Here is a 14618-nt window from a genome sequence, read left to right as displayed (position 1 = left end):
CGAGGGACCTCGCTAGCACACCGTCCTTCAAACATTGGCATGCCGCCCCACAGCTTATCTCTAGCGAGCCTGGTTTTATCCCTGTCCCCCTTCAAATCTAGTTTAAAGCTCTTTCAGTGAGCCCTGCTAACTCCTGTGCAAAGATCCTTTTCCCCCCATGAGACAGGTGTACCCCATCTGTCACCAGCAGGCCTGGTGTCGTATAGACCGACCCATGATCGAAAACCCCAAAATTCTGCCGGTGACACCAGTCTCGGAGCCAGGTATCGATCTGCTGGCTCTTCCTGTTTCTTCCCAGAAGAATTATTTCAATAGTTCATGTTGTTTGCAATTCAGTAAGGAAAAAGTTTAGCTAAGTAATAAATTGATTGATAGGTTTTTTTTATAAGTCATTCTGTTCCACCTGTGCTGGAGTAATTACCCTATCAATTCAAAACAAATTTATATGGTGTCATGGGCAAGACAGAGTAAACAGCAATCCAGAGTGATCTGGATACTGGGGTTTATTTAAGAACAAGCAAGATTAGAGTTTTTACCCTACTTAATTATTTCACAGACTCCCCAGGCCCCACATTATGTTTACTAGGTCTCAATTTCCCATCCCCTCAGGGGGATCAGAGCTGGTCTGGGAAGGTTGGGCAGAAGGCCATGTTAGTTCCTGCTGTGCAGCTGCTCCCAGTTAGTTACCCGTTTTAGGTGTTACTGGCCAAGGTCTCTGGGCCTCCCTCAGCATTCATCTCCACGTATCTCCCTGGTCTCTAGAATCTTCCCCCACTTCCACGATCTTCACCTTCTTCTTTCTGGGCCTCCTTCTTTCTGAGACCACTTCTTTTCCAGAACCCATCTTCTCTGCCACGTCTTCTTTCTGGGCCCCTAAGCCCCCACTTTTCCCAATCTAAATAGTTTATGTGTGGAAGCATAACGTGTTCAGCCTCCTAATTGGTGGTTCTGTCTCATATCACTTTATTAATTGGAGGATTTTATCAGTTGCAGCTAGCAAGTAACAGGTTTGTGCTTGAGAGATTAAAAGTTCAATTTCAGACATTCACGTTCACCCCCTCTCACACACATGCGCACCCCCCCCCAATTATCTGCTACCTGGCAGCATTCACAATTATTTAAGCTATTTTTCCACCTATAATATAGGGTAAGCAAATAATTTAATAAATTCTCTTTTTTCTCCCCTCCCTCCCCCGTTATCTGAATGTTGACCTACTTTTTGAATTCCATGCATGCTAACATGGAAAAAAAGAAAGCTTTAATTCAGGTTAGTCCTAGTCTACTGGGGTGCCAGCAATTAACTCAGGTTTTATCAGATTTTCCAGGCACTAAATATTATGCCTCATCTTTACTTACAGCTCAAGGACCATGAAGAATATGTCAATACATCTATGCTCCAACAATCTTAATAGCCCTAGCTGTCTTTATCAGGCATGAAAAATAAAATACCCATTCTAACCCAGATTAAGCATTTTATTTTATCTTTCATAAGCCAAAGTGCACAAACAATTTGTGTGTGTGAGCAGGGGAGGGAAGAACATAGACAGGCATGCACACACACACAAGTTCACACAGAGACACTGTCAGGGAATAGCAAGGGCCAGCTGCTCTCTAAGGGATGAGGAGGCCGGGAGCCTAGCACAATAACACAGCGTATGGCTGTAGTTAACCTAGAGACTGGTAGTCCTCTGATATAGCTCAGGCAGCTGAAGGCACAGGCCTGAGCAGAAATGGGGCTCCTGGGCCCATGGGCAGAGGGTGTGCATAGAGGCCACAGGTGAGGCTGGTCAGGACCTTTAAGGCCTATTAGTGCTCTCAAGGACATGACAGACAGAGACGTACACACAGAAGCACACATAGACAGACACATGCACACACACACACACACTCAGACACATACACACATGACTGAACGAATGCAAACACACACACCCCAATACACTCTCATGCAGCTCCTTTTGCTATTACCTTTAAGTGCTGGAGCACTAAGATATGCAAGCTGCTGATTAGGCTGTGGCCCAAGGTTCAGCTAATTGAACAGGATGTGGAAAACTACTGGCCGTGACATGAGAAATTGCCGGATGTGACAGGTAACAGAGTGAGAAGCTGCCAAAAGTTACAGGCAGCTCCATGAGGGATGGCTGGATTGCACTGGTGGTTAAGGGGGAGCTACGTGGTGACCAGCACCAGACTTTGCAGTTGGGGACTATGTTCGGTTGTCTGGTGAACATGTTCATTTGGTGCATTTTTTTTTTCTAATTTAGACTACCATTATCTTGGCCTATATAAAATTGTGGTCCAGGTTAGTCCGGTTGCGTTTTGTCTGCAGCTTCCACGTGCTCTCAAGATTCACCCTGTTGTTCACATCTCCCCGTTAAAACCCATTCACCCAGATCCCTTCTAGCGGCAACCTTGACCTCCGCCTCCAATTACGGTCCAGGGCCAGAGAGAATATCACGTCTGGGCTATTTTGGATTCCAGGATATCCTGGGGTACCCTGCAGCATTTGATTGATTGGGCAGGGTATAGCCCAGAGGACCGTTCCTGGGAGCCTGCATCAGAGGTGCATACCCCAGCTAAGGTTCAGGCTTTTCATGTCCATTATCCTGATAAGCCAGGTCCACTGGAGGGTGTGGGGGCACACCCTTGGTGAGGGAGGGGGGATGGTGTCAGGTTTATGCTTGTATCTGTTCAAAGGAGATGATGATGTTTTGTAAATAGTATGTCTACATCTGCCCTTGGTTTGTTATCAGGAGAGCTAATAAAACTGGCTAGCAGGCAGAGCTCAGCCTCTTTGAGCTATTGCTTGCCTAGAGCCTTTGAATCGTATGTCTTTGTCTCTCATTTTGGGCCTGCCCTGACAATTATAGATTTCTGGCTAACAGAATAGAGCAGAAGTTGTACTGTACAAATTAGAATTATCTGGAACTTTTTTTCCTTTCACCCTTGTTCCAAAAGCAGCATTAAATAAGTGGTTTATCTTGCAAAAAGAAAGATTAGTCACTTAATGTTTCTGAAATCACAGATAACCCAACATGAGAAGACTTAAGTGTACAAGAAGTTCACATCTGCAGCTTTAAAACACCAACTTGAGAAACAGCAAGAGTCATCCCTCACCTTGATTCTGCTGACAGCCTCTTGTGCCTGCATCATTCTCACATTCTTGGAGGGAGTTTTGTCAGAAAGGAGTTGAGTGGAGCCGAGGTAATTGGCAGCAAAAATTATTCCATCTATCAAGTCTTCAGGATCACAAGGTCCAGGAACTACAAATACAGTGGGGAAAAATCACATTAAACCATGGTAAAAAAAATAATATTCTGACTACTTGAGCCTGTACCTAAGAGCTGTAAATGCTCCTCTGAACTACTTCACTTTAGCATGATGGCATGACAACCGATACTTTTAAACAAGGCATACAAAACACCGAGCATGTCTTCTCAACATCTCTCCAGCAGAAACTAATTGCTAATTCAATTTCTCACAATAGATCATTCTCCTGTAAGGCAGGATTCACTCTAGAGCAAAATAACCTCTTTAGTTTTGTTCTTACATAGAAACAAGAATACTTAAATTGTTCTCTCAGCACTTTGAACAGGTAGTGGAATCTCCTCAAGAGTGCTTTACAATTATGATACACACACACCCCTCCCCCCATAATAGAGGAGATCAATATTATCAAAATCACACTCGTTCCCAACAAGGGTATTGTGTTGGGGTGGGGGTGGGGGGGGAGGGGTGGCGTGTTAAACAAAAAGATTTTGATGGTAAATATACAGAGCAAGGGCTCTTGCATTTGGAAAAAGCTACTTAGTCCTGCAAGATACTTAATGACTTCAGCTCTCATCAGCTTCTGTGTAAAGTTAAAAGTCAAAGTAAAAATCACCTCACAAGTCAGTACAGAGAAACATGTATAATATACAGGTTTTCAGATGTTTGGGGATTATATCTGCAGAAGACAGGGCTTTTCTCTCTATATGTTAAAATTCTCATGATCTGAGAAAAAGGAAGGTTTATGCAAGAAGTTTCTTGTTTTGCTACAAGTAAGAAAAAAAATCTATGTTCAAGGCCAGTGAAAATGTACAGATAATCATCATTTGAGAGAATTTGAGAGAATTGGTAAAATTGTCTATATTTTATCAAGATGTATAAACTGTTTTTGCTCTCTATTTTGCTAGGAACAAAACCTGATCCTTTTAGAACAGAGTTTTTAGTCAACTCAAGAGTTAGCTTGAGATTTAAGAGGTGCTAAAGCCTGAAGTTGAACATAACACAAAAATGCCAATTTTCTTCTAATTCACCAAAGATGACATTAACAAGGACTGAGAACTTTACCCCCAAAAGAATATGTCATTATTAAGTTAATAAAAACATTAGTAGCTAGAGCTAAATCTTAATCACACTCATAATATACACACAGATATGAGTACATACACAAACTTTATCATGAAGCTTTCCCAATTTATGGCTTCTTTATAGATGAAAGTTTACGACTACTGATTTTGAGGTACCTTGAGCGTGCTCAATCTGTTCAGATACTACATAAATGGACACCCACAAAATGAAAGTAATTATGGTCACTAGTCACTTTCAAGAATGAAACCCAAAGGAATGGAATTTATATTGTTAGGGCTGCAGACAAATGATTGGGCCACTGATTAGGCTGTGGCCCAAGGTTCAACTAATTGAACAGGATGTGGAAAACTACTGGCTGTGACATGAGAAATTGCTGGATGTGACAGGTAACAGAGTGAGAAGCTGCCAAAAGTTACAGGCAGCACCATGAGGGATGGCTGGATTGCACTGGTGGTTAAGGGGGAGCTACGTGAGACTTCACAGACACCTGACAGGGAGCATTGGGGGCCTTTGGGGGAGTGGAACCTTGCAAGGCCAGCAGTGCCTGGGTAACTGTAGCATATAAGGCTGAGAGTGTCTAGGGACTGGTATCAGAAATACCAAATTTGGGTACGGATGTAGCAAAACGGACCAGTGGGGAAAAAGTAATTAGAGGTGGGTTGTTTATTTGGGAGGAGACCAGGGTAGAGAATGGGAGGGATCAAGGTAGATGGGGGGAGGAAGTACAAGCATGGGAAAATGGAGAAAAGGGGGGATAGAAGAGGCCGGTCACATGTAAGCAGGCTGCCAGTCAGTACACTTGTTTGACTGAGCCTTGTGCCTGATCACTGCAGTCTGTCCTGTCTTCTTATTAAATCCTTTTTCTTAATTCATTTTTCTGTGTGCTCTCACCCTCTATCCTATGTGAGCGCTGCAAGGACTAAGTGCCAGCAACTGGAGAAGGGGCCACAAGTCACAGGGCCCATAGGTTTAGGTGTCAGCAACTGGAGGAATCAGGGTGTGTTTATATTTCCCTAATGAATTTTAATACTCTGTGTGTGTGTGTGTGTGTGTGTGTAATTTGCTAGCAAACATCAAGCTGGACTAGCTGGCAAGTAGGAGACCCGCATCTGGAAAGACTCAAGGTGTGGATGAGGGGCCCCAAGTCCAGGCATGGATATTAGAAAGGGAGATACAAGGGTGACAAAAAGGAGGGCCAAGCAGTGGGAAAAAGGATAATAAAGTATGTAAATCATGTGATCTGTGGTGTTTGTGGGCCCCCATTGGGCAACCCTGTGCTTGATCAGTCACTGCAGTCTAAATCCAGACAATGAACAAAACCTGTTGCTCTGACCATATGACACATGTCAAACCTGCTTCCATGATCAAGACAACTGGGGGGGTTGGGGTGCTTTCCCTGGCTATCAGGGGAACACCCAGATGGGATAGAGCAAGCATCCTGATATCACTATGTTGGTGCCTGTTCCAGGCCTGACAGCATCAGCATCTTACCAACCACTTCCAACCAACCACATATAGCATCTAGAAGTGCTACATATTGGCAAATTATTGCTCAAGCCCTGAAACTATACAGTATTTTAATTGCCGATATTTGTTACTCTATGCATAAAGGCCTTATCACCACTTCCATTACCAAACCCTTTATAGCATAGTTCTTGATCAAAACACAAAATCTTAAACATAGGATGAAAGAGGTTCAGATAAGACAGGAAGCATATTCAAAAGGAAAGAGGAACATGTTTTATTTTTATGAGATGTGAACACACTTGCAGAACAACAGTATCGTTCTTCACAAGTCCCCCTCTGTACATTATGTTAGAGTATGAAATTATCTGTTGAATAAAATTGTAGTGCAGGTGAAAGTTTTTCTCAGACTATCAATTACCTGCATAAAAATAGTGTGTTCAATGTTTTAAGCAACTGCTCACTGGACCAATATCTCAGAGAATGCTAAGAGATTTTTTTATTTGTTGGGGGACAGGGACACACTTTAAGATGGTCCATGACAGGGAGAGGGCTGTCTACCAGAGACAGATCCTTCATTGGTTTGAATTTCCAAACCTCAGCTAGTTTCAAAGCAATCTATGTAATTTACACCAGTTCATCTGGTCACAGGTTCTAAAATATACAACATCATATACTTTTAAAGACTAAACCAATGCTAAAATTTACAATCTAAAGACAGTACACTGTAAAGCAATCAAGGAATTCGAAGACATTCCAAATTAAATATGACATCAGCTTTTTTTTTTTTTCCATTCTGTAAAGCATAAGGGTTATTTAATCAGAGGATAAGTACCTGAAAATCAGTGCAAGTTTCCTCCTACTTGCCTGCCAATTAAATCTCAGTTTTGTGGAGATTTTGACTGTTTTGTCTAACCTCTATTCCTTATCAGACAACAAATTACTCTCTACACACACATTCACATACATTATGAATTCCACAGTGGGTTTTTTTTAAATCAGTGATTTAAATGATATCGATAACAACCCAGTAGAAAGGTGGCAGGAGCCATCAATAAAATGTTACAAAATAAGAGAGAGATTTTACTCAACTTCCAAAAAAGCCTACTAGGGTTTAATTCAAGTTCCAGGCTGGACACAGTTTAATCTAAATCGGTTCATCCAACCTTAGCAAGTTTTATGTTCTGCACATAAAAATAAAGTTCTATACATTAAAAACATTGGAGTTCTTCATGTAATGAAAAAAAAATTAAGTTATGAAATATATCTTACCTTCAACATATGTTGGGAATGAAGCCAAGCTTTTTCTGGACTGTAATCAAGACAAATAGGATTTCAAACAGAACAAAGTATGCTTAAATACACATTAAAAATTCCTCCATAAAAATGAAATAACAGTAATAGTTATTAGCAAAAGATGGTGAGAGTTTATTAGGAAAATATTTACTTTTAAATTAAAAGTCTGACCAATTATTAGAGGGTTATTATCCCTAAATATAGTATATTCTATTAACATGTTCATCAAGCAGGCAACACACTACATTATTTTGAATTAGCTCTTGGCGTTTGGCAACATGCTTCCTGACTACTAATTAGTGCTGTGCTCTCTTTAACAAACAGAAATATAGGAAAATACATAATCTCTCAACGACATTTTCCAAATAAATACATATGGAGATATTTAAAATGGACCAATACTATTATTAGTCATGACAAAAAGCATTGACCTGCTCTGTTAATTATGAACCAAATTTAATTACTTATTAGGATTGTTCTTGACAGGCTATGTAGCCACCTATACCCGCTGGAGTAAATGCATTTAATAACAGTCCTACACTGATTATGTTTATGCTGTAACAAGCACAAAAGCACATATAAACGTGCATGATTTAGACAATGAAAACTGCAAGCAAGGTATTTATTCCTTGTTTGTTTAATCAAGTAAAGAATCAAGTAAAGTCTCACTTTCATGAAAGGTGGACTAATAGAAAAAAACCCAAAACGTCTGTCCTACATTTGTAAACACACAGACTAAAATAATACCTCATTTCCAATTGTAATTTTCTATGAAAGACTCTGTGGTAACAATATAAACATCTAGAAATGATAACTTCAGGGAGACTCACCATTTTGTTATATTCAACAATATATAGAAATGGGAGAATTTACTAAAGACAACTTTGTATAAAAAACCACGGTAATAGGTATACTAAAGCATATGCTGCTATTAAACCTTTTTGAAATAAAAGTTTTGGATAAGTCAAGCATTACAAGATGTTGACAAACCTGAACCTCATTCTACAATGCATTGAATTTGGAGCAACTCCTATCTCTCTCTCTCTCTCTCTCTCTATCTATATCAAAACAAGATCCATGTATGATCAAGATAAAGTCTGGTGTCTCAGAAGAGGTTCGGTTGCATTTACATATTCACATATATACCAAGTTGTTTTCCTTTATGATAGGCAGTTTAACAGGTTCTGTACGCTTGTGACAAATCAATCACCTGGGAAGTGCACACTTATGTGACAGGTAAATGACTAATCCAGTGAGTCTTTTCCATTTTTTGTTACAAGGACGCGAGGAATAAGTAATATTTTTCATCCTACTACACTGTCCTCACTGTAAAATAATTGGTGGCAGAAAAACAAAAGGCGCGTGAAACAGAAAACAGAGCCTAGAGAACCTTAAAATACTTGGCCTTTCCTCATGAAAGAGAGTTGCTGAGTTGTCCAGCAAAACCACGAAAGCTCTTGTGGTGGATTTGGCAGTTAGGTTTATGGTTGGACTCGATGATCTTAAAGGTCTTTTCCAACCTAAATGATTCTGTGATTCTTCTCAGAGACAATATCAGCAGAGAGAAATTTGTGACTAAGTAATGACTGCCTGCTGTCAAAATGCTTTAGGGAAATCAAGTGCTGAGAGGACACAAGCATTTATTTTCAAATCGGGATTGGCTGTTCTTTGGCTATTCAATCTGTTGTGATGACTTTATTTTTACTGCGCCACCCATACTCACTTCAATAATTGCATGCAATTGTTGCTACTGTGATGCTAGCAGAGATTCAATTAGCTGGATCCTGACAGGCCTAGAGAACAAAACAACTGTACACTTCCAAAAAATCAGAGGCGGCTTATCCACATAAGTATCCTTTTCAAAGCATACATATAATTTTTTTTTAAAGACTCAAGGCCTAACCAAATTTTATGTATATAATTACAGGTTTGACAGATATTCAGTAATCTGACTAGCCAATAGAACTTCATTTCGGGATAAAGCTGTGTAAACTAACATCAAATTAATGTTTTTATTACAAAGGCTCCACACAGACAGTTTTTTTCATTCATTATCCATGTCAAGAAACACTGATAAAACTAAAGTAATAACAAGGTATCAGATAACGTTATTGAAAAAGGGGAATCAATTTTTAATTATATATCCATGAGTAATAAAAAAATAGGTCATTAATGTTGAATTACTGTTTTTGTCCGTCAACTGAACACTGTAAAATTTACATTTTAAATAAAGGTTTTGTTAAGACCTAAAAGTGTTTCCCAAAAATGATGAGGATTTGTCATTATTATTTTTGTAAGGGAGGTACTAAACCATGCAGTGTTGCTTATTTGCGTGGAAAAAAGCCCAGCACCCCATAACACATCTGACTGAAATTACTCTGAAAATTTATTACTTTTAACACTGTATGTGATCACATATTGAAAACTAAAATGGGTAGCATCTTGTTCGTTTTTTCCTTTGAGTAAGATTAATGATATCTAACAACTGTCAGCCTTTAGAGTTGTCACAAAGCAACTACATCTGTAAACTGAATAAAGCCAGAGGCTTTAGCAAGCTAAAGAATATTGTAGATGAAATCATAATGACACAATCCAATACTGTTGAAGGCTTTGGTGCAGGATAAATTAAGGACAAAATTCCTAAGTCTTCTGAAAGCTTCCATCCCCTTCTAAATGCAAGCATAGATTTAAATTAATATATATACACAGGCTACAAGCTTTTTTTCCCCCTAGATGATAAAGAAGAAAAAAAAAAAAGAATGGACTAAGTCTTGTTTAAATTTCAACCAATGTTTCTGGTTACAGTAGATTGGTTTATTCATTTGTAGGAGATATCATGCTGTTAGCTGATAGCTAAGCACAAGTTATCTATCAGCAACTGTGTCTACTTGCTTACAGATCTCTGTTAACAAATCTAACATTGAAGTTTGAAAAAAAAAATTCTCATCTCATATCAGTGAGATGAGAAGCATTTCTCATCTCATCTCATCTCAGTGGAAATACTGCAGTGTGGAAACCTGCCAGGTACAGGCCTTGACAAAAAAAATGAAGTGTATAGCTTGCTTTCAAGGAGCCCAGAGTCAGGACTCCTAGATTCTAGTTCCAGTTCTGCCTGTGAATCATTGGCAGGCTATTGAGAAATCACTTGTTCCTATGGGTCAGTTTGCCCATCAATAAGATAGTAGGCAGCATTAAATTACTACATTGGAAGGGCCTATTCATCTGGCTGAGAAATGTTATTTTCTTTATGGCAAGATATTCTGCAGAGATAAGGAAGAGGGCTAGCTCCTCTTGCCCTGAATACAGAGGTGACGTTGGCAGCTGTTCCTCAATAAATCAATACCCTCTAGCCTGTTAAACAAGCGTTGTTGCGGCCAAACACAGAGTAAGGAATGCCATCGCAAATGGTCTTAGATACAGTATGTTATGCATTCAGTCAGACAGGGAGGCAAGCACAAAGGAAAAATGTCAAACCAGTTTTTTCTTTTTGTTGCTGTTTTGGTACAAGAGAGGAGATTACACATGTACAAAGAGGTAAAGAAAATAGAAAGGCATAAGCAATACAGACAAGACAGTGGCTTTTAAAAAGATTGCCCTACCTCTTTATTAGTGGAGGTCTCTGCTGTACTGCAGACATCCTGATGATGTTGCCTACTTGGTTCAGCACCCCAGGGTGAAGAGGAATCAGGAGACAGAGACTAGACATGGTAAGAAAATAAAATTACATAATTTGAGTGACCGATGTAGAAATATCTCTGGTTTGGCAGTGGGAATAAGAAATGAGGAAAACACCAAAACATGACAAACACTTTCTGAAGTGTTATAGCCCTTCCTTTTCATTGCAATGATCACACACAGTCTATTGGGATGTTGAGACTTATCTAAACAGCTAAATTGTCACAGAAAACTTTTTTCTTTGTCAATAATCTATTAAATTAAGCACGTTGAAAAATTAATAGCTGCCCTCAGTGGTAGACAACTGTAGTGGGTTGACCTCGGCCAGCTGCCACACACCCACCCAGCCGCTCTCTCATTCCCCCTCCTCAACAGGACAGGGGGAGAAGATGGAAAAGCTCATGGGTCGAGATAAAGACAGGAAGATCACTTACCAATTACTGTCACGGGCAAAACAGACTTGACTTGAGGAAAATTCCTTTAATTTTTGCCAATTAAAATAGATTTGGATAGTGAGAAACAACGACAAATTAAAACAACACCTTCTCCCCACCCCTTTTTCCCAGGCTCAACTTCACTCCTTCATTCCTGACTCCTCTATTTCTCCACACCCCGAGCAACGCAGGAGGGATGGGAAACGGGGGATTTAGGTCAGTCCATAACAGTTCCTCTCCACCGCTCCTTCCTCCTCACGCTTTTCCCCTGCTCCAGCGTAGGTCCTCTCCACGGGCTGCAGTTCCTGTCAGGAAAAATCTGCTCTAGTGTGGGTTTTCCACAGGCCTCAGTTCCTTCAGGAAATAACCACCTGCTCTGGCGTGGGGTCCTCCACAGGCCCCAGTGTGGATATCTGCTCCGGCGTGGTCTCTTCCACAGGCTGCAGGGGAATATCTGCTCTGGTGCCTGGAGAACCTCCTCCTGCTCCTTCTTCTCTGACCTTGGTGTTCATACTACTGTTTCTCACTTTTTTTTTTCCCCTCACTCCTCTGCTCATCATCTGGCATTTTTGTCCTTTCTTAAATGTTTTCACAGAGGCACCATGAACTTCGCTGACTGGCTCAGCTTCAGCCTGCTGTGGGTTCATCAACAAGCTGGCTGGAACCAGCTGTGTCCGGCACAGGGCAGCCCCATACCTCTTCCCACAGAGACCACCCCTGCAGCCCCCCCCGCTACCAAAACCTTAACTAAATCTTAATGGAGAAACCATCTTTCAGACTATTTCCCCCACTCATTCACTATCATAAAGAATGTTCTTCTGTGTTCTAACTATAAAACCTCCATCAGATATCATATACTTGGGAAAGTCATATTAGAAAAATAAAGCGAACAGCACAGAAAACCAGTATTATGAATTTTCTATCTCTATGTGATCCACCAGCAAATACCTTGGTAAGCTGCTATGAGAAATGCTATCATACTAATAGGAGACTCCTATGGAATGCTGTTAATATTAAAGAGCTATAGCTAGGTATCCAAAGTCAAGAGTAGTAAGTACTTTAGTGCAAATATGATACAAAAATACAGCATGTAAAAGAGTGTAAAGCTTTGACCCAGCAAGTATTTCAAAACCAGATCTTTAGGAGATGTGGCAGCACAGATGTCACAAGGTGAACCCTCACAGGAAGCTTTAGTATTCAGTTATGCACACCGGGTTTTTTTTTAGCCCAGCAGCCCTGCAATTCTACAAAGTCTCCTTCAACATAGGAATCTTGATCCTTGCTTTGCCAGATCAGTACAGTTTGTCACTAATAGTAAAACAGTTCAATACTATCCTTCTAGCTTCATAAGCAATTATTACATCCCTTCTCTAAGACAGCTAGTGTTATAACACTGTAATATGACTATATTTCTGCTTTGAGATGGCAGCAGCAATAACCCAGAAGTAAATTCTTGGCTGCATTCCCACCCCAGCTTAAATCTTGAACTATATCAAATATTATGCTATGAAATCTAATTTCGGCTGCTTTTTCTTCACAAACACACAACAAAAAAATCCACCCCCCTCCTCCTTTTCCTCATTTCTTGAAAAGGTCTATCTTGTATGTTTACTAAAAAGAAATTCCAGAATCACATTCAACTAATAGAGGCTACCAAAGAGTTAGAAAGCAATTCTTTATACAGATGCATCCTAGGTAAACAGTAGCCCTTGCTTCTATTTTTTTTTTTTTTATTCACAACTGTGGAGCAAAAAAAGACATACAGAAAAGGTGATTTTGTGAAATGGCACCTAGAATATGGGAATATACTTGCACTATGAAAATGATGAATCATCTATCACCCATAAGATCCCTGGCACTCTCACAAGTACTTTGAGAGTTATATACTTCCTAACTTACCATGTGACATAAAATGTTACAGTTCTGTGCTGACTCAACTGCACAAGTAATATTTCCTATTGTGGTGGGTTGACCCTGGCTGGACGCCAGGTGCCCACCAAAGCCACTCTATCACTCCCCTCCTCAGCTGGACAGGGGAGAGAAAATATAATGAAAGGCTCATGGGTCGAGATAAGGACAGGGAGAGATCACTCACCAATTACCGTCACGGGCAAAACAGACTCGACTTGGGGAAAAAAAATAATTATTTAATTTATTACCAATCTGTCCTGGTTTCAGCTGGGACAGAGTTAACTCTCTTTTTAGTAGCTGGTACAGTGCTGTGTTTTGGATTTAGTGTGAGAATGATGTTGATAACACTCTGATGTTTTAGTTGTTGCTAAGTAGCGCTTCTCTTAAGCCAAGGACTTTTCAGTTTCCCATGCTCTGCCAGCAAGCAGGTGTGCAAGAAGCTGGGAGGGAGCATAGCCAGGACAGCTGACCGAACTAGCCAAAGGGGTATTCCATACCATGGAACGTCATGCCCAGTATATAAACAGGGGGGAGTTGGCCGGGAGGCACGGATCGCGGCTCGGGAACTAACTGGGCATTGGTCAGCGGGTGGTGAGCAATTGCATTGTGCATCACTGTTTTTTTTTCTTTCCCCCCCTTCCTTTTTTTGTTATATTCCTTTTCATTACTATTATTATCATATTTCATTATTACTATTGTTAGTATTATATTTCACTTTAGTTATTAAACTGTTCTTATCTCAACCCACGAGTTTTACTTTTTTTTTCCTTTCCTCCTCCCCACCCCACTGGGAGGGGGAAGCGGCTGCGTGGTGCTTAGTTGCTGACTGGGGTTAAACCACGACAGCCCTTTTGGCACCCAACGTGGGGCAGGAAGGGTTGAGATAACAATGATCTGATCAGAGTGTGTTAAAACAAACTTGTTATAAGTATTCATTGTATTGGTTTGATAGTCACTGGTTACAATGTGGGTTCTTTTGCTCTCAAAGTTGGTGTTGTGGTTCTTGAAATTGCGTTATGTAATGCCCTACTTGCAGTATATGCTCCCTGTTGTGCTGTTTATCATCTGTGGGAACCGGGCTAGAGTTATCACGTTGTTGTTTGTAACACTGGCTTATGATATGATAGAAGTGCAAGCCGTGAAACTAATCGGGTGTTTGTACTCGGCATTGTTGTCACCTCTGTACTTCGGGAGCTGCCTATGGGAGACTATTAATAATTGTACCTTTTACCTTTTCTCTTAGCCATCTATGGGGACATCTGTACTTCAGTGCTATCTCTAAATATTAACAATTGCCTTTCTACCTTTTCTCCTCGGGAGCAACCTATGGAGGAGACATCTTCCACATCTTCCTTTCTCTGCCAGGTTAATTACAATAGCATTGGAGGAGTTTGTAAATTTTGAATATCCTTGGGATGTTGAACTCAGCATGGTCCTATTGCTAGGAATCAGCCTGTTCCTGAATGTGATTCAGATCTTGTCTAG

General features: G+C 40.4%; 1 protein-coding gene across 1 annotated transcript in view; it reads right to left on the bottom strand.

The window, feature by feature from the left end:
* The window catches only part of LOC127028123 (amyloid-beta A4 precursor protein-binding family A member 1), a gene marked incomplete at both ends in the record, with an annotated part of 57376 nt that extends 50247 nt beyond the window's left edge, over positions 1-7129 (bottom strand). Inside the window, 2 exons of the mRNA XM_050913916.1 lie at positions 3118-3263; positions 7090-7129. Of these exons, the coding sequence (XP_050769873.1) occupies positions 3118-3263; positions 7090-7129 (186 nt within the window). The remainder of the gene's footprint in view (positions 1-3117; positions 3264-7089) is intronic.
* Between the last annotated feature and the right edge of the window lie 7489 nt (positions 7130-14618).

Source organism: Gymnogyps californianus, unplaced genomic scaffold, assembly GCF_018139145.2.
Source record: "Gymnogyps californianus isolate 813 unplaced genomic scaffold, ASM1813914v2 HiC_scaffold_192, whole genome shotgun sequence".
Classification (NCBI taxonomy): domain Eukaryota; kingdom Metazoa; phylum Chordata; class Aves; order Accipitriformes; family Cathartidae; genus Gymnogyps; species Gymnogyps californianus.
This window is presented reverse-complemented; position numbering and strand designations above follow the sequence as displayed.